This window comes from Pipra filicauda, unplaced genomic scaffold (genome assembly GCF_003945595.2).
Source record: "Pipra filicauda isolate LSUMZ 115617 unplaced genomic scaffold, ASM394559v2 scaffold754_size109397_pilon, whole genome shotgun sequence".
Taxonomy (NCBI): Eukaryota; Metazoa; Chordata; class Aves; order Passeriformes; family Pipridae; genus Pipra; species Pipra filicauda.
The window spans coordinates 38,423-62,697 of NW_024104925.1; the positions used below are offsets into that span (position 1 = coordinate 38,423).

The 24,275-nt window shown below is 61.9% G+C and overlaps 2 protein-coding genes across 4 annotated transcripts; one reads left to right on the forward strand and one right to left on the reverse strand.

Moving 5' to 3' along the window:
- Positions 1-552: 552 nt before the first annotated feature.
- On the reverse strand, positions 553-11,946 carry CLK2 (CDC like kinase 2). Of its 3 annotated transcripts, XM_027751335.1 has the most exons (13): positions 11,813-11,946; positions 8,694-8,863; positions 6,847-7,084; positions 5,064-5,157; positions 4,650-4,716; positions 4,201-4,317; positions 3,829-3,995; positions 3,318-3,412; positions 2,885-3,014; positions 2,092-2,174; positions 1,788-1,867; positions 1,513-1,603; positions 553-1,201 (listed from the first exon to the last, which is right to left on the reverse strand). In XM_027751335.1, the coding sequence occupies exons 2-13, from the start codon at positions 8,861-8,863 to the stop codon at positions 1,019-1,021; spliced, it is 1,515 nt and encodes a 504-aa protein (XP_027607136.1). In that variant the 5' UTR covers positions 11,813-11,946; the 3' UTR covers positions 553-1,018. The 3 variants fall into 3 exon arrangements, with proteins under 3 accessions (XP_027607136.1, XP_027607135.1, XP_027607137.1); XM_027751334.2 differs by lacking the exon at positions 11,813-11,946 and having other exon boundaries at positions 5,064-5,160; XM_027751336.2 differs by lacking the exons at positions 5,064-5,157; positions 8,694-8,863; positions 11,813-11,946 and having other exon boundaries at positions 6,847-6,923.
- Positions 11,947-12,656: 710 nt separating this feature from the next.
- HCN3 (hyperpolarization activated cyclic nucleotide gated potassium channel 3) lies at positions 12,657-22,672 on the forward strand. Its single transcript, XM_027751348.2, has 8 exons — positions 12,657-13,229; positions 15,795-16,224; positions 16,377-16,538; positions 17,006-17,224; positions 17,628-17,774; positions 17,871-18,111; positions 18,685-18,849; positions 19,336-22,672. The coding sequence occupies exons 1-8, from the start codon at positions 12,898-12,900 to the stop codon at positions 20,478-20,480; spliced, it is 2,841 nt and encodes a 946-aa protein (XP_027607149.1). The 5' UTR covers positions 12,657-12,897; the 3' UTR covers positions 20,481-22,672.
- The last annotated feature ends 1,603 nt before the right edge of the window (positions 22,673-24,275 follow it).

Below are 24,275 nucleotides of genomic sequence, written 5' to 3' on the forward strand. Positions count from 1 at the left end.
CTCTGCTGAACATACTCTTCAGCCTCTGAACAGCCTTGAGAGTGACACACGAACACCACAGGTGAGCTCCCACCTCTGGAACAGCCCCAGCAATTCCCAGGGAACAGTCCAAGCCACACTGCAGAGCTGAGAGGAGCCCAGAAGGCACAGACAGCCCTGGGGTGGGTGTTGGACCCACGTGGGCTCCTGACACCCCTTTTCCAACAGCCACCACCAGCAGCCAGTGCTCCACCCCAGCCAGGGTCGAGAGGGCTCTTCAGGTGAGAGAACACCTGTCTGAGGGCCCCACTGTCCTTTTTCTGCTTCCCACCCCAACACTGACCCCAGGGCATGAGGAAAGGGGCAGCTTGACCCCACAACCAGCATCTGCCCAGGTCCAGCTGCAGCCCTGAGGGCCAAGAGCAGCTCTGAGCCCCTGCAGGCTTGGGAGGAGTGGTGCAGGTAGACAGAGCTGGTTTCCTAGATCACAAAGTTCCTTTCATCCCTGTCAGCATCTGCTTTCATCCCAGGAGCAGCTGCTGCCGGTGCCAAACCCAGCTCAGTGGCTTTTTATTCACTTCATATTTATTTGTCACAAAGACTGTACAAAATTCTTATAAAACTCTGGTGTGGGGATGGGCTATGACATTGATCCAAAAAATAATTCCCATGCAGTCCCACCAGTTCCATAACTTACAAGGGAACAGATAAGCTACAGAGAGCTGCGAGTCCCGGAGTATTTACACCGAGGGAGGGCAGGAACAGGAGACAAAGCAACACTTTGACGAGAGAGGTATTTACAGCATGGACACACAGGCCCCCCCTCACCTCATGGAACAGCAGGTCAGGCCCACGCTGCCCCGAGGCCGACAGGGCTATTTACAGTATCTCACATATTAACAGCTTTACAAAGGGGAGTTCTTCTCATGTATATATATAAAAAAAAAAAGAAAAAAAAAAAGCACCAAGTGTCTGGATAAGAAGTCACGGGGGGCCTCCACGGGGGCTAGAATGCAAAGGCTGGCTGGCACCGGCGGCGTCACCGGCTGATGTCCCGGCTCGAGTCCCACAGTTTTGTGCTGGGCTCCATGCCCAGCAGGTCGAAGAAGGGGTGTTTGAGGGCCTCGGCCAGGGTGACCCGCTTGGACGGCTCGTACTCCAGCATGCTCTCGATGAGGTCGAACAGGCGGTGGTGGTCCTCGGCCTCCGACGTCAGGTAGCGCTGGGGGGCGGAGGGGACAGGTCAGGAACGGCCTGGGACATCCCCTGGGCTAAGCTGGGGCCATCCCTCAGCCCAGACCTCAACTCTGGGCTCCTCTATCCACGACAGAACTGCCCTTCACCCATCCGTGCCCTTCCCCACTTCCTGAACTCTCCATGCCCTCCTCCTCTTCCACTTCAGATTAAACTCAGGCTTCCTAGTTTATTCCAAGGTTCTCTCAGGAAGACACCAGTCTGAGCCTTTTGCTGCCCTGCGCTTGCCCAGAGGGAGAATCTCTGCACTGAGGAGGGGCTGCTGCCCACCCTCCTTACCCGCAGGGGTTTGCAGTTCTCCCGGACGTAGCGTCCGGCCGAGGTGTTCTCGTCCCAGTCCAGGCGCCCGTGGTAGAAATACTTCTGTTTCCTGTCGGAGTAACAGGTGGGAACAGGTTACACCTGAGCACAACACACCCTGCAGCAACAGCAGCGTGCCAGCCCTGGCAGGGCACACGGCTCGGGGCACCAGCACGGCCAGGGGACCCAGGGAATTCCCCCTCCAAAGTGGGATCCCTCAGGGAGGCTGCAACACCTGCAGGGCCCTTGCTCACCTCGTCTTCCTGACCATCCGAGAAGGAATTGGCCCCAGGATCCTCTCCATCATGGCCAGGTGCTCCCGGTTGTCGTGTGTCTGAGAGAGAGAAATGTAAAGGGAAGGCATGGAACAGATTCCAGTGGTTCTGCCTCCAGCCCTGGCTATTCCCCCCACCCGAAACCCCTTCCTGGCCAACACTTCTCCAGGACAGCAGTGATGGAGAGACCCCCATCAGCCCCAGGGGCTCTGGGCTGTGCTGGGAATCAGCCAGAATCCTCTCTCACCAGTTGGGAAGTAGCCACACCACCCGGAGTTCTCACCTGGAACAGGGTGAAACCCACATAATACTCAAAGATGATGCAGCCAATGCTCCACACATCACAGGGCTGGCTCCAGCCAAGCTCTGAAAAACAATGTTGTTTAAATAAATGATCCAGTTATGGTACAGGATTTCAAATCCCTCTCCCTTTAAAAAACAAACAGCTGGAAAAACAGTTCCCATTCCAGCCAAGCCCCTGGTGCCCTGCTGGCAATGCACTGCAGTGCCAAAACACCAACTGATAATCATGGAATCATTAAGGTTGGAAAAGACCTCCAAGATCATCAAGTCCAACCTTTGACCCATCACCATTTTGTCACCCAGCCCAGAGCACTGAGTGCCACATCCAGTTTCTGAACACCCCCAGGGATGGTGACTCCACCACCTCCCTGGGCAGCCTCTTCCAAGGTCTGACAACATTTTTTGTGAAGAAATTCTTCCTGATGTCCAGCCCGAACCTCCCCTGGCACAGCTTGAGGCTGTTTCCTCTCATCCTGTCCCTTGTTCCCTGGGAGCAGAGCCAGACCCCCCCCGGCTCCCCCCTCCTGTCAGGGAGTTGTGGAGAGTGAGAAGGATCCCCCTGAGCCCCCTTTTCTCCAGGCTGAACAACCCCAGAATAATGACATGGCTATAATGATGGCCTTCCCAGAAAACAGCACTGGAGAGCTCTTAAACAAACACTTCCCATCTCCCAGGGCAAAGCCGGGACAGCTCCTGAACGATGTGGAGGCCCAGCACTCCCCAGCCCAGCGAGCAGCACCTCGAGGGACACACCTGCCTCGGCAGGGACCTACCCAGGATGACTTCAGGGGCCCGGTAGTGCCTGGTGGAGACAATGGTGCTGTGGTGCTCGTGGTCAAACGTGGCACTGCCAAAGTCCACCACCCTGATGGCCGTGCTCTTCACGCTCCGCTCGTCCCGCTTCTGCACAGGCAACAACGGGATCCGTGACCCAGGAGCTCCCAGACAGGTACTCAGGGCCTTTCCTTACACACCACGGGAGGGGAAAGCTTTGGGGGCCCCACAGCTCAGCCCCAAACAAACTCCCACCGCCAGCCAGCAACACCTGGGGTCCCCATGGCTCACTTCTCACTGCCTGAACACAGGCAGCTCGTGCAAGACACAGGCCCTGAGGGAGCCCCTGTCACCTGGGGCACGTCCCAGCTCCCCTCCCAGTCAGGGACACCAAGAACCCAAGAGCAGACCTGACCCCAGGCAGTGTGTTACCTTTTCCAGGTTGTAGGAGAGCTCATAGTCCGAGTTCACAAAGAGGATGTTCTCCGGCTTGAGGTCGGTGTGGGTGAGTTTATTGTCGTGCAGAACTGGGGAAGCAAAGAGAGTCGGGGTGATGGGACAGGAGCAGAGCAAGGCTGCAGCCACAAAAAGCCATCATTGCTTCAGTTTGCTCATACTGGCACCACTTTAGCCCACATTTAGCACTGGGTGTGAACAGGCTGGCCCAGGCCAAGATGCTTCATCAGAAGCACAAAGACTTATTGTATTGATCACCAGAAGGTGAGGGGGGTGGATGCTGGAGTGCCCTAAGCTACTGCCAGCCCCCAAGCCTTGGAAAACAAACAGGATTCACTCCCAGAGGGGCAGGAAGGCTCAGGCTCAGAAGAACAGCAAAAACTCGCTTGCTCTGGGCCACCAGTTGCACGAGTGTCCCGGTCCCTGGGAGCTGCACAGCTCTCCAGGTCAGCCCAGTGCAGCAGGGAGAGGAGCAGGGAGCACTTACACTTCACAGCCTGGCACACCTGGAAGGCCATGTGCCGTACTTGGTGGATGGGGTAAGGCAGGTAGTTGTTGTCCTTCAGGAAGTCAAAGGTGCTGAGCCCCAGCAGCTCAAAGGAGATGCACATGTGGCCATGGTAGTCAAACCAGTCAAACATCCTGACACAGAGACTGACAGAAACATTCCAGTTGGGACCAGCTCTGCAATGCCATCCCTGCGCCAGGCTCCTCCTTCCGCTGCTCAGTCTGTACCCCACGGCAAGGCAAGATGCCTCCAACACTAGCCAGGATCACATTCAGCCACACAGCACCAAGAACCTCTTCCATCCCACCCCTGGAACCGGCCCTTCCAGTCCAACACCAGGAGCACACTCACTTTGTGTTCTCGGGATCCTTCTCGTTGATTTTCTCCAGCACGTTGATTTCCAGCCGAGCAGCCTCTTTGTATTTCTCTACGTTTTTAATGATTTTGAGAGCAACACGTGCACCACCCCTGAGAGAGAAAGCACAGAGTGAGCCCTGAGGAGGTCAAAAGGGCTGTGTCCTATGAAAGGGACCTTCTGACCAGCCTCCCCCGTGCAGCACAGCCTCCACCACCCTTGCTCGAGCAGGTGGCTGTTTTTAAGGGGTGTCCACCAAAGCTGTGCCTTTTCCCTCCCCACAAACAGCCCCAAAGCCTCTCCCGGCACACAGGTGACCCAAGAGGGCGAGTGCCCAGACCAGCAGAGGACATTGGAAGCCAACAGATTAGTTTTCACCCCCAGGCTCCCACATTATGCCCGAAAGGCTCCACTGCCAGCTGCGGTCTCCCCTCTCCCCACGTACCTCCGGTGATCCATGCACTGCACCACCCTGCCGAACGTGCCTTCCCCCAGCGTGCTGATAATCTCATCTGGGAGGGAGAGAAGGAGAGGGAAGGAGCTGAGAGAGGGAGCAGCACCTGGCTGCAGCGATACACAGGGCAGAGGAGAATGCATTGCAACACCTAACCTGCACACAGCTGGAGAGACCGGAGCAGCGGAAGGCTGACACCGGCTGCACAAGGCAGCTGCCCTAATTCCCTGGCACTTCAGTAACAATACACAATATAAACGTAGCTTTTAACAAAAGGGGAAGGAAAAGGAGAGGGTTTCTCTTTAATAAACAATGAAAATAAAATGAAACAGAAAGATAAGACAGATCTGCGACTGCGATGGGAGCTTAACTAGAGAGCTAAATTATGTTACGATTTGGCTGTACATCTTTCTTGTAGCCAGTCGCCGACGCGATAGATCAGATGCCCCTCGTCGTCGTCCTCCACACTCTTGGCCCTTCTGCTGCTCTGTCGACTCCGCTGCTGGCCCAGGCAGACAGGGAATTCATCATTCACCAATCAGATTTTCAAACCAGCGCAGCAGCCAGCGTCACGCATTGGTTGGTTTGGAAATTCACATGGTTGTTTGAGGAGGGGTTGCAGGAGGAGATTCCCAGCCAATTCATACGGCACAGAGGAATATATAACGATAGGGATATTGCAAGGGAACATGTCAAGATACAACACACTAGCTCAGAAAAGAAAAAAAAAAACAGTTTCGCTTTTCGTTGTAGCAAAAAAGGAAAAAAAAAAAAGTAAGGAAAAAAAAGTAAAAAAAAATAAAAATAAAAAAAAAAATAAGAAAAAAAAGAACCTACAAACAGCCCCACCCGAACCAGTGTGAGAGCAGAGCTGTCAGTGTGGGAGCCGAGGGGGCACGGAAGGGGCCGGCTGCTCTCGCTCCCACGGGGGCTCAGAGAGGAATAGCACCAGCCTTCGGGTCCTGGGGACCCCCTAAACATGCCAGAGGCCACAGGGAGGGGGCTCCCGGCAGCCCCACGGCCACCAAGGAGGAAGGGCAGTGGGAGGCAGGTGCCCAGAGGTCCTGCACAAGCCCAGGCTGCCCTCACAGGCACCCCCATCCCACTCCAACAACCGCCCACACAGCTTCCCCCAGCCCCGACACTCGGAAAGAGGAATTCAGAGATTCCAGAAGCAGCTCTAGGTAACAACAATCCATCCAAAACCGAGAGTTTACAGTGACTGCCTGGGGAAAGACGGACACCTCTTCTCAGACCCTCCCCCGAAGAAGCTGATCCTGGAAGGACTAACTTCCAGGAGAGAAGCAGAGCCCAACAGGGAACAGGGACAGCCTGGGATGAGGCAGATAAGAGGTTTATGCCAGAGAAGAGAAAATTCCTGCCTTCAGTTCCTCAGCTAAGTATCCCCACACCTGGGAGCAAGCGGCCCAGCAGACTTGGGACCCGAATCCAGCCCCCAATCCCCTCCCTGGACACACAGTCAGAACAGACCAGACAACACTGAGAGCTCCACACACAGAGCAGAGACCGTGTCTGGGGTCTAACAGAAGTGAACAGCAGAACAGACGAGAAGAGAAAGCCAGGGACACTGCCAGGAAGAGCCTGGGATGGTCGCTGCCTCCACCTGAGCTGAGTGGTCCGAAAGCTCTGCTCCTCCGCAAAGCCCCTCACACGACACCCCACGTCAGCTGAGCCCACCCAGGAGGATCTGCTCTGGAGAATCAGAGCCAGGGGCTTCCTGCCACAGCCCAAACCAGTGACCACGGGGACAAGCCACCTGTCACAGGCTCTCTGGGACTGGGACCAGCTGAGCGTCGGCTGTTTGAGCCTCGCACAAATCCTGCCTGGCTGGGGCTCCTATACAGCTCTCCATGAGCGTCACCAAACGGGAGGAGCTGCAGCACCACCCCAGGGACACACCCCAGGGACACATCTGTCCTCCCACCTGAGCGGGCAACACTAAGAGAGAGGGTCTGAGCCCCCCGTGCCCAGCCGGCGCAGCGGGACGTGCGGGCAGGAACGCTCTGCACCGAAAACTTTCCTCCTGCACACACACACGCACACACACACACAGAGTTCAAGCCGAGTCCGAGAGAGCGTTTAGAAAGTGAGTTTTCTACTTACCCAGCTCGGCACCTGGGAGAGAGAAAGGTTTACAGGGCAGGCCCAGCGAGAGCAGGATACTCACCGATGAGGAGCGGCTAAAGGACCGGCTGCGGCGCCGCCTCCGCCTGTGCTTACGCCGGCTGCTTTTGCAGCTGCGGTAGCTGCCCTCGCGGTCCCGGGAGCGCCGGTACTCGTAGGAGTGGCGGTACTCGGGCTCGTAGTAGCCGTCCCCGCCCCGCTCGCGGCTGTAGTCGTTGCGCCGGTAGCTGTCACAGTAACGCCGGTCGTAGGCCCGCCGGTCTGCCGAGTGGTCGTCGTAGCTGAAGGAGAGACACGGCCGAGGATTGGGTTGGGAGGGACCTCGAGGATCATCCAACCCCAACCCCCTGCGGGTCGCTCGTGGTTTTATCCAGCCTGGCTTTGAACACTTCCAGGGATGGGGCAGCCACGGCCCCCCCGTTCCAGTACCTCGCTACCCTCAAAGTAAAAAATTTCTTCCCCTCTTTCCATTTGTACCCGTTCCCCTTGTCCTGTCACTCCAGCTCCTGAGGAACAGTCCCTCTCTGGTTTCCCTGTAGTCCCTTCAGATATTGGAAGGTGCTCTGAGGTCTCCACACAACCTTCTCTTCTCCAGCTGAACATTCCTAGCTCTCCCAGCCTGTCTCCAGAGGGGAGGGGCTCCAGTCCCCCTTATCAACTTTATGGTCTCCTCTGGACTTGCTCCAACAGTTCCATGTCCTTCTGATGTTGGGAACACTGTATGCAGTGTTCCAGATGTCTCACCAGAGCAGAGCAGAGGGGGAGAATCTCCTCCTTCCATACACTCAGTGACAGCAGCTCGGGGGGCAGCAGCAGTGGGAGTTCTGGGGGCTGGAACCCCAGGAGGCAAGAGGCTCTGAACTCCCAACCCATGGCATAACAAAGGGCACAGGGAACTGTGTCCCAGCCAGGTGAGGGACACTCATAGACGTGCAGGAGTTGATGACCCCCACACTTTCCTGCACTGAGACTCTGAGGGGATAAAAGAAGCCCTGGGGGTCCTTTGTTTGGGGTCCCTCCCCAGAGGCACCAGCTCCAGCTGTTATTTTGTTACTGCACCAAGATTATTTCAAGGCTCCAGAGGTCTGGGACTCAGCTATGGGAAACCTGGGGCTGAGCTGGTGAGGAAAGTGGTCTGACTGGGAGTGTGGGGGGTACAGGGAGCTGCCACTGCAAAAGGGCCTCAGTCCCAGCTCAGGTGGTGGAGTGGGATTGCTGGAGTGGCTCCTGGATGGTTTCCCTAAGAGGGGAGCAAGATGAGGGGGTTTGGTCACGAGCATGGCCTAGAATGCTCAGAGCAGGGCCCAGGTCACACAGGAGCTGGGTGACCATGGCTGACCAGGCCCAGCTGGAGAAACAAAGATGATGAAGGGACTGGAGCATCCCTCTAATGAGGAGAGACTGTGGGAGCTGGGCCTGGTTAGTCTGGAGAAGAGAGGATCTCATCAATGCATATAAATATCTCCAAGGCACGTGTCAGGATGGTGCCAGGGTGTTCAGAGGTGCCCAGTGACAGCATGAGGAGCAATGGCCATAAACTAAACCACAAGAAGGTCCACCTCAACATGAGGAAGAACCATGAGATTAACCCAGTTGGTGTTAACAGTGCCAAGGTTGTGGGTTCAACCCCAGTGTGAGCCATTCACTTAAGAGCTGGACTTGATGGTCCTTGTGGCTCAGAATGTTCTGTGTTTCTGTGAAGAACAAGGCTGGAAGAGCTGCCCAGGGAGGGCACGGAGTCTCCCTTTCTGGAGACATCCCAAACCCACCCGGCTGGGTTTCTCTGTGCTCCGGGTGACCCCGCCTTGGAAGGGGGTTGGCCTGGGTGATCTCCAGCGGTCCCCCCCAACCCAACCGCGGCGAAGGAGGGCAGATTCGAGCCTGGCTCACCTCCGGGATCGGACGTGGTAGCTGTCCTCCCTCCGGTGCCGCCGGTCCCGCTCGCTGCTGCTCGACCGCGACCGCGTCCGCCGCCGCTTGTGCTTGCGGCTCCGGTAGCGCTCGTGGTAACTCCCGCGGCTGCTGCGCTCCGACGAGCGGTACCTTCGGGAGTGAGGCATCTGTGGGGACAGCGGGGACCCCCGTCAGGCACCCAGGGACAGCGGGGACCCCGCCAAGCACCTCTGGGGACAGCAGGAGCTGCTGCGTGGGACAGGGACCGGTTCAGCAGGGACCACAACACAGCACACCCGAGTGTCCAGAGTTCTGAGAGTGCTCTTTGGAGTCTCCGGGGGATTTTGGGGTCCCCCAGGTGTATTTTGAGGTCCCTGACCCCCCTTTTCTCCCCACAACACCCTGAACACGCAGGGGAATCAGTCTGAGAGCGAAGCGGAGTCACTGTCGGTGCAGACGTGCAGGACAGAGGGGGACAAGAATGTGAGTGACCAAAATCACCCCAAAACCAACCCTGGCACCCCCAAATTCCTCTGAACCACCCAAAAATCCCCCCAAAATCCCTCTGAAATCAACCCTGACGCCCTGAAATTCCTACATTGCCCCAAATCATCCCAAACCCCTTCAAATCCCCCCAAATCCCACATCCATCTGCTGGGCATGGATGACTCCCATTCCCAGGGATCCTGCTTCATTCCCAGGGACTCCTGCTCCTGTTCCTCCCATTGTCCCTGAGAATCAGATTGGGATCAAGGCCTTGAAGCAGCACATCCACATCCTTATTTCCCTGTAACTATTTTTAGGGATCAGGATGGATTTTATCCCCAACTTTGCCTTTATTTTTCCCATTTATCCAGGATGTTGCCCTGGGACTCCCCCTCTTCCCTGCTCCTATTCCCCATCCCATTCCCACATTCCTGTTTTTCCCCCAGAAGCAGGACTGGATCAAGATCCTGAAGTGGCACTTGGGAAACACCCATATCCCTCCCTATTAACCACGTTTCAGAATGAGGATAGATCTCCTATTCCTGACCTTTTCCCTGACCCTGTTTCTGTGGATTTTCCCATTTTTCCTGTGTTTTTTCCCCCACATTCAGGTTGGCATTGAGGCCCTGAAGCAGCACCAGTGTCACATCCATGTGTTGGGGATGAATCCTGGAGGAGGATCCCAGTTTCCCCTGGCTCCCTGACACCATCTTTTCCCATTTTTCCATGTTTTCCCCCCAGGAACAGGACTGGATCAAGGCCCATGGATCCTTGACCCCACTCCCAGGGATCCCCCTGGGGGAGAAGAACTTTTCAGAGATCCCAGAGCCCCCTAAAACAAGATGGGACCCCCCAGAGGAGCTGTGCTTGCTGTGTATGGGAGAGGTTCAGTCATGGGAAAACAACTCTCTCCCAGTTACGTAGAAAATAAAAGTTTTGGGGTTTTTTTTAAGATCTAATTGAAATATCTATTTCAATAAATCCTCCTATAATTTTTATTTTGACTTTTACATGTCTCAGAAGCCAAAAAGAAAAAAAAACCAAACCATTTTGTCAATGCTGCCAAGTGCTATATGACACCTGAGTGGCACGAGAAGACTGGAACTAGTTCTGCGTATTAATCAAATCTTTTCCAGGTTACTTCCCCCTGTTTGCACCCATCTGTAAAGTCCACAGCTCCAGGAGGAGTATTTGCACCTCCAGGGCTTCCACCTTCTCCCCTTAAGCTCCTGTGCTCCCCAGGGAGGAGGGAACCACCCCTGAGGAAGGTGAAATGAAGCCCTGGATGTCACCAAAGTCCCTGTGCAGCAGTAACGGGAACACCCACGGGGGCAACTCCCCAGGAGATGCCCCTGGTTTGGTGCCAAGGAAGTGACATCCACACCTGGGGGGACACGAGGGCAGGGAAGAGTCTGGAGGGGCCACATGAGGAGCAGCTGAGGGGAGACCTCAGGGGGCTGCAGCTCCGACCTCTGCTCTGTGTGAGCAGGGACAGGACCTGGGGAAGCAGCTGGAGCTGTGTCAGGGCAGGGTCAGGTTGGATATTAGGAAAATTCTTCCCCCAGAGGGTGGCTGGGCACTGACCAGGCTCCCCAGGGCAGTGGGCACGTCCCCAAGGCTGTCAGAGCTCAAGGGGCATTTGGAGAATGCTCTGAGGGACAGGGTGGGATTGTTGGGGTGTCTGCGCAGGACCGGGAGTTGGATTTGGATGATCCCCTTCCAGCTCAGGGTATTCCATGGTACAATTCCCTGTGCCTGTGGGAAGTGCCCAGGAGCAAACCCACCCTTCCCAGTGCACATTAACAGAGCCCTGCAAACCCCCGGCTCTGCCCCTCTGGGGGACCACGAGAGGTCAGAGCCAAGGAGACCCCCGGGGGGGGATGGCACAGCTCCAGCTCCAGCTCTCACACATTCCCCACACGTATTTCAGCTCCCCAAGCAAGAGCAGCTCCACCTGCCTCGGCTCCGCAGGCACGAATCAGGGAATCATGGAATGTTAAAGGGCTGGGAGGGCCCTCAAAGCTCGCCCAGTCCCACCCCCTTCCACGGGCAGGGGACACCTTGCACCAGGCGGGTTTGCTCTGAGCTGGCCTTGGACGCTTCCAGGGATGGGGCATCCACGGAATAACCCGTGCCAGGGCCGGGAGAGGAGCCCGAGCTCCCTTTGCCCACAGAGTTCCCACAAAACACCCCCCCGGCCACCTCCCCGCCCCCGCCCCGCGCTGACATCACCGGCCTGGCTCGGACAGGCACAACCGGCCGGGGCTGGGCTGACCCGGGGGGAAGGGGCTCGGGACCCCCAGGGCTCTGCGGGGCGGCTCCCGATCCCCCCGGAGGCCTCGCCGCTTCCTCGCCGATCGCGGGGAGCGCCGAGGCCGGTGCCGGCGGGACGAGCACCGGGGCCGGTCTGGGCGCGATGATGGCGGCGGCGGGCGGGGCCTCCCCCGTGCGGGGCCGGAAGCACCGGGACACCGGCAGCGACGGGCGACGGGCCATCGGGACCCGCCGCCCCCCTCAGAAACACCCACATCGTGTGTGCCCCCGCCCCACCGGGGACCCGCCGTGGACCGGGCCCTCCCCGCCCGCGGCCTACCCGCCCCACCCCGCACCGCCCGCCGCGCGTCACTCACCGTCCTCGCAGCCAGCCCGGTGCGCTTGTCCCACAGGAAATCCGTGATGGCGGCCGAGGGCCCCGCGGGCCCCGCTCCAGCTCCTCCTCCTCCTCCCGCCGCCGCCGCCGATCCGGGTCCTGCCGCCCGCGGGGCCGCGCACGCAACGCAACGCAACGCAACGCACGGGGGCGCGCGCACGTACCCGAAGGCGCGCGCGCGCGCGCGCGGGAGGGGAAAGGGGGAGGATGCGTCACGCCGGGCGGGGCCGCGCGGGGGAGGAGTTACACGCGATAGGGGCGCGGCCTAGAGTAGAAGCCACGCCCCCTCTCGCGTCCTTTTGGCGGGGTTAGAGCGGATTGACACGCCCACTTCTCACCCGAAGCCACGCCCCGTCCCTCTGACGGTGGCGGGACGGGATTATATCAGAGGGGCGGAATTTCCCCGCCCACCGTCTCCCGGAGCCCCGCCCCGTCCTACTCGGGTTAGACATGAGGGGCGGGGACTAGAGTGGTTCGCTCCGCCACTCAAGCCCCGCCCCCTGGTGGAGTAAGGCCAGGGGGGCGTGGCCTGTACCGAGTGTCCCCGCCCGTCTCTCCCAAACCACCCCCATCGCTCACCATGTTTGGGTATTGTGACTGTGGCCCCGCCCATTTCACCGAAGCCACGCCCCTCCTGGGCTCATCAGCCTGTGACGGGGCGGGGCTACTCCCGAGCGGGCGTGGTCTTCCCTGCGAAGCCCTTCCCTCCGGCCCCGCCCCGCCCCGCCCGCCGCGGGGTCCCGGCGCCGCCGCCGCTCCCGGTGGTGCCGCCCGGGCCTCGCCGCTCCCGGTGCTACCGCCGCTCCCGGTGCTGCCGCCGCCGCCGGCGCCTCCCCGCGCTGCCAGCGGCGGCCGCCGCGCCCGCGCCCGCGCCGCGCGCAACAGGCGGGCTCCCGGCGGAGCGACAAACCCACCCCGGTGTGACCGAGCGGCCGCGGGCGGCCAGCGGAGCGCCCGCCCGCCCGCCCCGGGGCCGGGCATGTGCGGCGGGGCGGCGGGCAGGGCGCCCGGGCAAGGGCGTTTGAAGGAAACGTGAGGCGCGGCGGCGGCGGCGGCGGCGGCGGGATGGAGGCGGCAGCGCCGCGGCGGAGGAGCCCCGAGCCGCGGGAGAAGCCACCGGTGCCGGACGGGGAGGCGGCGGGGGCGCCCGCGGGGGCGGCGGGCGCGGCCCCGGCCTCGCCGGCGGCGGCGGCGGCGGAGCAGATCGTGGCGGAGGGCGAGGCGGCGGCGGCGGCGGCGGGCGGCACGTTCGTGCAGCGGCAGCTCGGGGCGATGCTGCAGCCCGCCGTGAACAAGTTCTCGCTGCGCATGTTCGGCAGCCACCGGGCCGTGGAGATCGAGCGGCAGCGGGTGAAGTCGGCGGGCACCTGGATCATCCACCCCTACAGCGACTTCAGGTGGGGACCCCCGGGCCGGGCACCGCGAGCCCCCGCCACCGGCAGCGGCACCGGCGCCGAACCCCCCGCGCCCCGGTGCCCGCTCCGGCTCCGCCGCCCCGCCCGGTGCCCGCCGCTGTCCGTGGTGCTGAGCGTGGCCCCGCCGCCGTCGGGGCAACAAGTGCCGGGGGCCGGGGCTCCGCACCCCTCCGCGAAGGCGGCTGCACATCCCCGGAGCCCCGGGCCGCGCTGTCCCAGCCCTTTCCCCGTCCCCGGTTATCCCACCCGCACAGACAACTCTGTTTTGCCTCATTTCCCCCCGTGTGCGTTCCCGGTACCCCGGGGGCAGCAACAGCCCCGCCGAGGCCGGGAGCTCCGCTGACCCGGCCCCGGGCGTGCGGAGGCGGACGCAGGGGCTGCCCGGCTGTGCCTCGCCCCCGACAGCTCCCCCCGCCCTTCTCGGTGCTGTTTTTAATTCGGTTGAGCAGCCGCCGCCCCCCCAGGACATGAAACCCCGCGGCTGAGCAGGGCTGGGCACTCTGCGAGGAGCCGGGCCTGGCTCACGGTGTCACCGGGATCACCGCGGGAGCTCGGGGATGGATGATGTGGGAGGAACCGGGTGTCACGGGGATGTTGAGTCATATAGGGTGGGCTTTCTCCACGGGGGATGAAGCTGCCAGGCAGTCATCTCCCCGCAGCAGGCTGTGACACGGCTGATGTCCCCAGCCTGGGGGGCACCTCGGAGTGGGGCTGGCACCCACCACGGGTCCACGGCACCTGTAGCCATCTCCCCTCATCGCTGGGCCTCGGCCACACCGCCCCAGCACAACACCCAGGGCTGCCAGCCCCGAGAGCCCTTTTCCCGGGGAAGCCATCCCAAAGTTTGCGAGCCTGAGCTTGACCAGGAGCTGCTTGTGCAAGCGGAGCCGTGAGGGGAGCTGGCAGGTGGACAGCTGGGGGGATTACACCGGTGTTTATCACATTATGGGGATACACAAAGGCCGTGGAGATCAGGGCCCCGAGCGCTCGGCCTGACACCGAGTGAAGGACAGGGCCTGTCCTAAAGAGCTTAAGCCTAAATCTGACTCGAGAGCTCTGGGCAGGTTCGGACACCGTGGGGACAGTTTCCCTGCTCAGGATGTGGTGTTTCTTGGGGCAGAGTGTGGAGGTGAGGAGGCAATTGCTCAACCCCTCCTGCCTCAGCGGGTGTCTCCTCAGCTGACCCAGCAAACCCTGGACATGGCAAGAAGGTGTTAATTTGTGAGAGGCTCCTGATCCTGGGGCGGCTCCTGACCTTGGGTGGGCTCCTCAACCCTGGGGTTGCTCCTGGCCCTGGGGTGGCTCCTGACCTTGGGGTGACTCCTGGCCCTGGGGTCTCTCCTGACCCGTGGGTGGCTCCCAGCCCTGGGGTGTCCCCCGCTCCCTTGCCAGCTTTTGGTGCTCTCTTACTGAAGGAGTGTCTTGTGGCACCACGACTTTCCCTTCCCTCACCTGCAGAGATCCTGGTACCTGTGTCCCAGTGCGGGTGCAGGGTGGGAAACACCCAGAGACTTCCATCACCTGCCAAGGCTGGTTTGGATCCACCAGCACTGAGTTGTCCTGAGGTCACCTTTGGAGATTCAGGTCTATACCCACAGCCAGGGCTGGGGCTAATGGGGGCACCTGAAAGTGGGAACTGGCCTTGCTTTCCCAGGGACCTGGGAAGGCTCTGAGCTGGGATCCCAGGAATCACGAGCCTGGTGGAGGAAGGCTGTTATGTGTCTGCCTGAAGAATGAAAACATCCCAGGGGCATTTGCATATGAACGGGGATGCTGGATGTCCTGACATAACCAGCTGCTCTTGGAATCTCTTGGCTTTTCCTCCAAAGCCTCTGAGCTCATCCAGTCTCAGCAAAAGGAGGTGGATGAGGGGTGCTGCAGGCCCAGGGCTGTGCAGCTCCTGCCCGGTGTGCACTGGCAGCTCCTTTGGAGACAGACATTCCTCCCACCTTCCCCTGGTATTGGCGTTGTCTATCCTTGCCTGGCTGTGGCCTGGCTCACCCTGACAGCCTCCTCGAGTCCCTCGGCCGCCCCAGGAGCTTGGCTCAGTTTGCATAACCAGCAAAGCTTATCCCAAATCCTGCTAAGCCATCCCGGGTGGTGGCGGGGAGCTGGCAGATGACAGGGAGCTCCGGGAGCTCCAAGGAGCAAAGCCCACATTCTCCCTGAGTTCTCCACAGGGCACGCATCAAGTTTGGGCTGGGGGCACACGTGTGCATGCACTGTCATGCCACTAGGAGATGAGAGTGACAGCCAAGCCCCTCGAGCCCCCCACTCCCACACACACGGGAGGTGACATTTTCCCCCTGGGCCCCCGGCCCGGTGCCGAATCGCTCCTCTCCACACACCTTTACTCACATCTGTCCCAGCCAAGTAGCAGGGTCTTAGTCATGTGTGTGGGCAGGCACGTGTGTCCTCAGCACCGGCCTCTCCATGCTCTGCTGGACTCCAACTTTGAGCCTGGTTTTGCTGTCTAACCCCGCCTGTGTCCTGCCTCTCCCTGCTCCATCCCTGCCCCGCTCCGTCCCCCACATCCCCACCCTGCAGGTTTTACTGGGACCTCATCATGCTGCTCCTGATGGTGGGGAACTTGATCATCCTGCCCGTGGGCATCACCTTCTTCAAGGACGAGAACACCCCTCCCTGGATCGTTTTCAACGTGCTCTCGGACACTTTCTTCTTGGCTGACCTGGTGCTGAACTTCCGGACAGGCATCGTGGTGGAGGACAACACGGAGATCATCCTCGACCCCCACACCATCAAAATGAAGTACTTGAAGAGCTGGTTCCTGGTCGACTTCGTTTCCTCCATCCCTGTCGACTACATCTTCCTCATCGTCGACCTGGAGACCCAGGTGGATTCTGATGTCTACAAGACAGCGCGGGCCCTGCGCATCGTCCGCTTCACCAAGATCCTGAGCCTCCTGCGCCTGCTGCGCCTCTCGCGCCTCATCCGCTACATCCACCAGTGGGAGGAGGTGAGAACCCCTCGGGGGTCCCCTGGTTGGGGTCTCAGGCCAGTCTGGGGGGCCCTGGCTGTGTGGTATGGTCTGGCTGGAGGGCAGAGAGGCTCCAAGGACCGTTCTAGGAGAAGAGTTTCTCTGCAGCTTCACTCCTGCCTGTCCCCCAGATCTTCCACATGACGTACGACCTGGCCAGCGCCGTGGTGAGGATCTTCAACCTCATTGGCATGATGCTGCTGCTGTGCCACTGGGATGGCTGCCTCCAGTTCCTGGTGCCCATGCTGCAGGACTTCCCCGAGGACTGCTGGGTCTCCAAGAACCACATGGTGGTGAGTGCCCGGGCAGGGGTGATTCCAGACCGGATCTGCCACAGGAGGGAGAGGATTTGGTTACACATCTCCTGCTCCAAGGCTGGAGCTGCCTGGAACTACGTGCTGCTGAGCAGCATCTCTCTGGTCACAGCAGTGAGATGGGGCACAGGGAATCTTTGCCTCAACTTCCTATCTCGGCCCACCTTGCTGGATTGAGGGAATCCCTCAGGGAGTGGATAGGGCAGTGGGCCTCCTGCCTCCTCCCCAGAGCGGGAGCTGGTGCCACCTCAGGGCTTCGCACCATCCCAGTGCCACCTCCTGGAGCAGAGCTCGACCCTTTAGGCTTGGACACATCAGCAACACTTTTCTCACCGGAGTTCTGAACTCCTGTGAGAACTCCCAGCTTAAAGAAGGGGGACTGGGGGGGGTTCAGCCCCTCAGCTCCTTCCAACAGCCCCCCCAGCGCCGCTGTCCCTCGCCTGCAGAACGACTCGTGGGGGAAGCAGTACTCGCACGCCCTGTTCAAGGCCATGAGCCACATGCTCTGCATCGGCTACGGGCAGCAGGCGCCCGAGGGCATGACCGACGTCTGGCTCACCATGCTCAGCATGATCGTGGGGGCCACCTGCTACGCCATGTTCATCGGCCACGCCACCGCCCTCATCCAGTCCCTGGACTCCTCCCGCCGCCAGTACCAGGAGAAGGTCAGCGGGGTCAGGGGAGCACTGGGGGGAGAGCCCTGGCATGAGCAGGTCCGGCTCCAGAGCCAGCTCAGCACAGCTGCCTCACCCTGCTGATTCCACAGAGAGGGGTCTCTGCCCCTGCCACTCACCCTGGGGGTGTGGGGAGGGACCTCAGGCTGCCCGTTGGGATAGAGACACCCCGTTCATCCTGCTGGGGTTCACCCTGATGCAGTGAGACCCCCATGCTGGTCTCTGCCCTGGGAACCCCTGGGACCCCCTGCATTCTGTCCCAGAGGTGGCCTTTTGGGATGGGGCCCTGGAGCAGGGGTGAGCCCTCACTTCTCACCACCAAGGAGAGTGGATGCATTGTCTGGCCATGCAGTGGGTCCCAACTCATCCCTGTGTGTTCCCCTTGTCCCCACAGTACAAGCAAGTGGAGCAGTACATGTCCTTCCACAAGCTGCCCGGGGACACGCGCCAGCGGATCCACGAGTACTACGAGCACCGCTACCAGGGCAAGATGTTTGACGAGGAGAACATCCTGGGGGAGCTCAGTGAGCCCCTCAAAGAGGTGGGGGCAGGCACCTTGAAATGGGCGACCCCGGGGGAGAGGGGCTGGTGCTTGCTGGGGCCAGGCTGGGTGACATCCCTGCTCCTCACCCCACAGGAGATCATCAACTTCAACTGCCGCAACCTGGTGGCCAACATGCCCCTGTTTGCCAACGCCGACCCCAACTTTGTGACTGCCATGCTGACCAAGCTGCGCTTCGAGGTCTTCCAGCCCGGGGACTTCATCATCCGCGAGGGCACCGTGGGCAAGAAGATGTACTTCATCCAGCACGGGGTGGTCAGCATCCTCACCAAGGGCAACAAGGAGACAAAGCTGTCTGATGGCTCCTACTTCGGGGGTGAGGCTGAGCTGGGGGGACTGGAGAGCAGAGGGGGGTGAGAGTTGCCAAGGGGGAAGAAACTGGGGCACCCCTGATGTTTCTGCCCCCCCATCCCCTTTGCCTGGTGCCAAAAGCTTGGCATCCACCTCACCCCAGGCTCTGGGGCACAGAAGGATGCCCCCATGCTCTCCTGGGGTACCTTGCTCAGCAGATGGGACCAGAGGGGCAACTGCAGTGCTGAGGTCTGGGGCAGAGCAGGCATCCACCACCCCACCACCAGGGAGGAGAGGGTGTTTAAATCAGAACATCTGAGACAGTTTATAGGTTACAGGCACAAGTCTGAGAGGAAAACAGGCCAGGCCATCACAGCAGCCAGGCCTGGGTCTACGTGATCTGGGGAGGGAGGAAAAGGCCATTCCTGGCCATGGGTGTGGCTGTGCCTGTCCAGGCTCTGGGGTCTGTCCCTCCTCCCGAGCCGTGCTGCACTCTGTGCAGGGTGTTGGGGTGCCAGGCAGTCCTGTTCCCACTCTGCCTGCTGGGAAAGGGATGGATGGCAGCATCGCCCTGACCCCCAGCCCTGTCTCCCTGCAGAGATCTGCCTGCTGACCCGGGGCAGGCGCACGGCCAGCGTGAGGGCCGACACCTACTGCCGCCTCTACTCCCTGTCCGTGGACAACTTCAACGAGGTGCTGGAGGAGTACCCCATGATGCGCAGGGCCTTCGAGACGGTGGCCATGGACCGCCTGGACCGCATAGGTGAGGAGTGACTGACCCCTCTGTGCCCGCTCCCAGGGGCCACGGCACCCCGGCCCTACAGGCGATGGTATCACAGACCCTGTGGATCACAACACCCAGCCCACGGTGCCAGCAAGGAGGATGAGGGGGAGCACAGCCAAGGAGCCTTCCTCCAGGATCCCTCTGTCCTCCAAGGCAGTGCTATAGGACAGGTTTCCCAGGGAAACCGTCACCCCCTCACACTTGCACTGTCTGGTGCTGGTCAGCTGCTTGTCCTCTCCCCTCCTCACCTGCAGAGGACAAGCAGGACCCCAGCCCCCATCCTGGAGCCTTTGGAGCCAGGACTCCCGTGTTTTGTCCCTGCTGCTTCCTCTGCCCCAGCCCAGACCCTCCTCAGGGTCTTGCTTCCCCTGGCACACTGGTCTTTACTGTCCCTTCCCTGCTGCCACCCTGCCCTCCACAGTGTCCCCGAGAGCTGGGTTGGTGACACTCCTGCCCTCCACCCAGGGAAGAAGAACTCCATCTTGCTCCGCAAGCGAGCCGAGCACAGCTCGGGGCCCATGAACACCGAGATGATCCAGCAGATCGTGAAGCACGACCAGGACATGGCCCACAACATCCAGGACCTGCAGCAGATGGCGATGGGCCGGGAGCTGAGCGGGAAGCCGGTGATCTGGGAGCCGCTGGTTCACGCGCCCCTGCAGACGGCGGCCGCCACCACCAACGTGGCCATCGCCCTGACCCACCAGCACAGCCTGCAGGCCCACATCTTCCTGCCGCCCTCCTCCATCTCCAGCCCCCTCTCGCCCGAGACCACCCTGCTCACCAAGCCCGTGCGCCGGTCCCAGCCCAGCCTGGGCGGCTCCCGGCCCTCCTCCGTGAGCTCGCCGTCCGGGGCGCAGTCCCACCTCCAAACGCCCGCTGCCGGCTCGCCCTCCTCCCCCATGGTCCAGTCCCAGGCGCCGCTGGAGAGCGGGGCCCAGAGACCAAGCCATGGGGCGCAGCCCCTGCCACGAGCAGCGCAGAGGGGGGAGATGCCGGGGGGGGCCAAGCAGCCCCCGGGTGGTCCCCAGCCCCAGCTCTCCAGGTCCCGCGGCGCCTCGGTCTCCACCTCGCTGCTGCAGCAGGCGGCGGGGGCGGCGTCCCCCAGCTCGGAGCAGGCGCTGCCGCCGGGGAGAACGCTCCACTACAGCCTGTCCCGAGCCACCGGCTCCCACATCTCCCTCCTGATGCAGCCCCAGCAGCTGGTGAAGCACAGGAGCATCCAGGGCCTGCCGGTGGGGCGGCTCACCCAGGATGTCCGGCTGCTCTCTGCCTCCCAGCCCTCCCTCCCCAACAAAGTGGCCCAGCAAGCCGAGGGGAGCTCCTTGAAGCAGGGCAGGAAATCCGCGGGGAACCTGGCCCGCAGGTCCTCTCCCTCGGTGGCCGGACTCCTCGCCAAGCCGTGTCCGGGAGTCCCGGCCCAGCCCTCACACCCGCAGCAGATGCCTTCAGGATCGCTGGCTCAGCCCGCCCGCTCCGCGCCGGGAGCCTCCACCCCGCAGTCCCCGGTCTCCACGTCCAGGCAGGCAGCAGGTCCCTCCCGCAAGGGTTCCGTGGCCTTCAGCCCCGAGGTGGAAACGGGGAAGCCCAAACTCCCGTCCAACATGTGAGTCCCGGCGGCACCGAGCGCAGGCAGGAGGGACCCGGGCACCCCGGCGACAGGAGCAGCCGAGCACCAGCCCCGCCGTGCCGCGGGGAAGGTGAGGTGAGAGGCAGCACCCGCGGCCTTGGAAGGGCTGTTTCGGGCACGGGGGCGCAGCAGGGGTGGGCACGGGGCAGCCCCGGAGCTGGCCCAGCTGGGTGAGGAGGGGGCTCTGCTGACTGCCCCGAGGGGGGACCCTGCCCGGGCTCTCCCCTCCTCGTTCATCGCCATCTGTCCTGAGTCCTGCCCTCGTCCTGGAGGCACAGGACAGGACAGAGCCCTCGCCCCAGCTCTGGCCTCTCTGGGGAGCTCAGCTCCCCACAACTGCCCTTGGGGGCCGGGCCCCCCACGCTCTGCCCGCGCATCCCAGGGCCTGTCCTCGGGGCGGGGCTGGCGCTGGCGGCTCCTCCAGCTTGTCCTCTGTCACAGCAGCGGCCACCTCACGCCCACCTCGATCCCCAGAGAGCTCTGCTTTGCTTTATGGGGGAGGAGGGAGAGGCAGCCCCCCGGGTCCCCTGCCGGGGTGGCCGGAGGGGGATGGAGACCACGGCAGGGGCTCCCCGGGCAGGCAGAATATGGGGCGCCAGGGCCAGCAGGGGCCAGGTCCCCCTTCCCCAACACTTGGGGGTGGGTGCCAGGAGCTGGGGGTCCTGGGCAGGATGGGTGCCAGGAGCTGGGGGTCCTGGGCAGGGCTCCCCTGGTGTGACGAGTGCCAAGCAGCAAAGCTGGGGGCAGAGGGGTCTCCACTGAGCAGACCCCCCAATCCCTCTCCCCGGCTTGGGGGAGCATCTTTCCTCAGAGGTGCTGAGTCCCTGCAAGGTTGGGATGTGCTGCCAAACAGGGCTCTGCACCACACCTGGGCACTGTGGCCTGGACCCTGGCACGGGGGCAGCCTGGGAGGACCCCACAGCCTGTGGCTCCAGGAGGATGCTCAGAGGGTCACGCTGGGGACCCCCACTGCCTGTGGCTCCAGTAGGATTTTCAGAGGGTCGGTCTGGGGGAGACCCCTCTGTGGCTCCAGGAGGATGCTCAGCCCGGGCTCTGCTCCCCGTGCCCTGCCCTGCGGTCCCGTTTCCAGGCTGCCTGGAGATGTCAGTCACCAGCACCGCAGCGAATGAAAGGCTGTCGCCAAGAGATGCCAACCCCGGGCAGTGTCCGGGGGACAGGCGGGGCTGCGGGGTCACCCCCTCCTCGGGGTCCCCACAGCCACCCCACGCCGCCCCTCCAGAGCCAATAGTCTGCAATGTGTGTTCGAGTCGTGGCTCTGCCGAGCAGCCGAGCTCTGCTTACAGTGTCGCTTTGGGCCAAACCGTGTTCAGTCCTGGTTAGAGTAGTGTCCCCTCCGACCCCGCCACGCTGCGCGAGCTGCTTCCCACTCCCGGAGTCAGGAGCCATGGCTTGTGTGGTGCTCTGGGGCTCGGCTGCCGCTGGGCGGGGCCCGCCGGACCCCCGGCACAGCGGGTGAGGTCGTGTTCCCTGTGCTACTTTACCGAAGTGAGGTCTTCAGTTCTCCCCCCTCGTGTTTTGGGATGTCGGGAGCAGCCCGGAGCGCAGCGCTGCTCCGGGAGCCCACCAGGAATCCCGGCAGCGTCTGCCAAGAGGGGATGTCCAGCACTGCCTTCTTTCCATGGACTTCAACTCCCCTTCCCCGCCCACCCCCACGTCCCCACTCCACCCCCGCGGTCGGTGTCCCCCGGACAGCCCCTCGGGCAGGGGTCTGCAGCTGGGCCGCATGTCCAGCGTCCCCGGGCTGTGTCCACACTGCGTGATGTCGATGTCTTAGTGGTCATCCTGGTGTCCCTGCAGAGCACACGGGCCGGCCCGGATGGCACCGGGAGCGGCTCCACTCCCACCGGCCGAGCCTTTGGTGCACCCTCCCCGTGCTGGCAGCCAGAGCCACCCTGTGCTTCTGTCACCGCGGCCCCTGCCCCGCGTCACCTCAGCCCGGTGGGGAGGCACAAGGCGGGGCTGGAGGGGCCGGGGGGGTGCCGGCCGTGCGCGAGTTTAGCCACCAAAGACCATGACCCTCCACTCTTGCACTCGCGGCAGTCCATGTACAGAGCTTGTAGTTTTCATATCGCAGAGGATTTAAAAGCGTTTTTTTATTTTTTGGTCGTTGTACATAATGGATTTAAATAATAAAGAGAGATTCTGAGCTGGTCTGGGGGAGCCTCTTTCTGCACTGCCCGTGGTCCCCCAGCGCCCTGCCCGGGGATGGGATGGGACAGGGACATCCTGGCCCTCTGCAGAGCCGGGAGCAGCCAGGACACCCTCGGGAGCCCATCGAGGGGCCTCTCCCCGGCCCCACAGACCCGGGAGGCACAGCAGGAGCCCAAAGGCTACAGGTCCCCTCCCGCCCACCCCGATCACTTTCGGCCCCGGGGAGATTAATGTTTAATCTTTGGTTATTTTCCCCTTCCATCTCCCTTCCCTTTATTAACGGGGGGGGGAGGGGCAGGTTTGATTGCAGAGCAGACTCGAGGCATTAACGTGATTAAATGAAGGTCACACAGTGCAAGGTGGGCCGGGGAGCCGCGGCCCTGCCCGTGTTTGCTCTGCCTCTCACCTGGCACGGGGTGCGGGGCTCAGGTGTGCCCTGCCTGCACCCCCAGCGTGGCACAGGCAAGGGGCAGGCAGGATGTGGGGGCAGACAGGACAGGGACACAGGCAGCACACAAGGGCAGGCAGGGTGCAGGCAGGACGCAGGCAAGGCACAAATGCAGATAGGGTGCAGATGCAGGTAGGACACAGGCAGGGTGTAGGTGCAGGCAGAACTCAGGTGCAGGCAGGACGTGGGCACAGGCAGGACACGGGCACAGGCAGGATGGAGGTGCAGGCAGGAGGCAAGCATGGCAGGACTCAGGCAGGGCACAGGCAGAACACAGACACAGGCAGGATGCAGGTACAGGCAGGGCTCAGGAAGGACGAAAGTGCAGGCAGGACACAGGTGCAGGCAGGACACAAGTGTAGGCAGGATGAGGGTGCAAGCAGAACACAGGTACAGGCAGGGTGAAGGCAGGACACAGGCATAGGCAGGAGGCAGGCAAGGCCCAGGTGCAGTCAGGGCACAGGCAAGCACAGGCAGGAGTGAAGGCAGGGCACAGGCAGGATGTGGGTGCACACAGGACACAGTCATAGGCAGGAGGCAGGCAGGGTACAGGCAGGATGCTGGTGCAGGCAGGACGCAGGCACAGGCAGGACACAGGTGCCACCCCCCGTGCCCAGCCGACTCTCCCCATGGCAGCCCCGCATCCCCGGGGCAGCCCCTGCCCGCAGGGCACTGCTGGCAACCCCCCTGCCCCCCCAGCAATTAGGCTCCGTGACAGACGATGAGCTCAGCGCTGATTAGCGGTTTCTCTCTAATTTGATTATTTCAGATTACCCCGCAGCCAGCCCGATTAAGGGGGCGCGGGGGCTGCCCGGCCCCGAGCCGCTCCGCGGGGCTGCCGAGGGCCGAAAGAGCATTCCTTGGGAATGAACTCCAGCCAACGTCCCATGTCCTGTTCCTATTCCAGTGCTATTCCATCCAGCCTGTGTCCCGCGCCCCATCGGCTGAGGTGGCGGGGCAGGGACCGGCGTCCCAGGGCACGACAGAGCCCCGGGGGTACGGACAGAGCCCCAGGGTGAGGGCAGAGCCCCGGGGGTGAGGGCAGAGCCCCAGGAATGTGGAGAGAGCCTCGGGGGTGAGGGCAGATCCCTGGAAGTGCGGAAGCCCCGCAGAGCCTCGGGGATGAGGGTAGAGCCCCGAGGGCACGGACAGAGC

What these genes read in the sequence shown, in the direction of transcription:
- CLK2 (XM_027751334.2), bottom strand. Translation starts at nt 8,863, where the DNA reads ATGCCTCACTCCCGAAGGTACCGCTCGTCGGAGCGCAGCAGCCGCGGG. An exon ending in TACCACGTCCGATCCCGGAG is followed by an intron (nt 7,085 to 8,693) that starts GTGAGCCAGGCT and finishes TCTCTCCTTCAG; the next exon opens with CTACGACGACCACTCGGCAG. An exon ending in AGAACTGCAAACCCCTGCGG is followed by an intron (nt 1,202 to 1,512) that starts GTAAGGAGGGTG and finishes TCCGCCCCCCAG; the next exon opens with CGCTACCTGACGTCGGAGGC.
- HCN3 (XM_027751348.2), top strand. Translation starts at nt 12,898, where the DNA reads ATGGAGGCGGCAGCGCCGCGGCGGAGGAGCCCCGAGCCGCGGGAGAAG. An exon ending in TCAGTGAGCCCCTCAAAGAG is followed by an intron (nt 17,775 to 17,870) that starts GTGGGGGCAGGC and finishes CTCACCCCACAG; the next exon opens with GAGATCATCAACTTCAACTG. An exon ending in TGATGGCTCCTACTTCGGGG is followed by an intron (nt 18,112 to 18,684) that starts GTGAGGCTGAGC and finishes GTCTCCCTGCAG; the next exon opens with AGATCTGCCTGCTGACCCGG.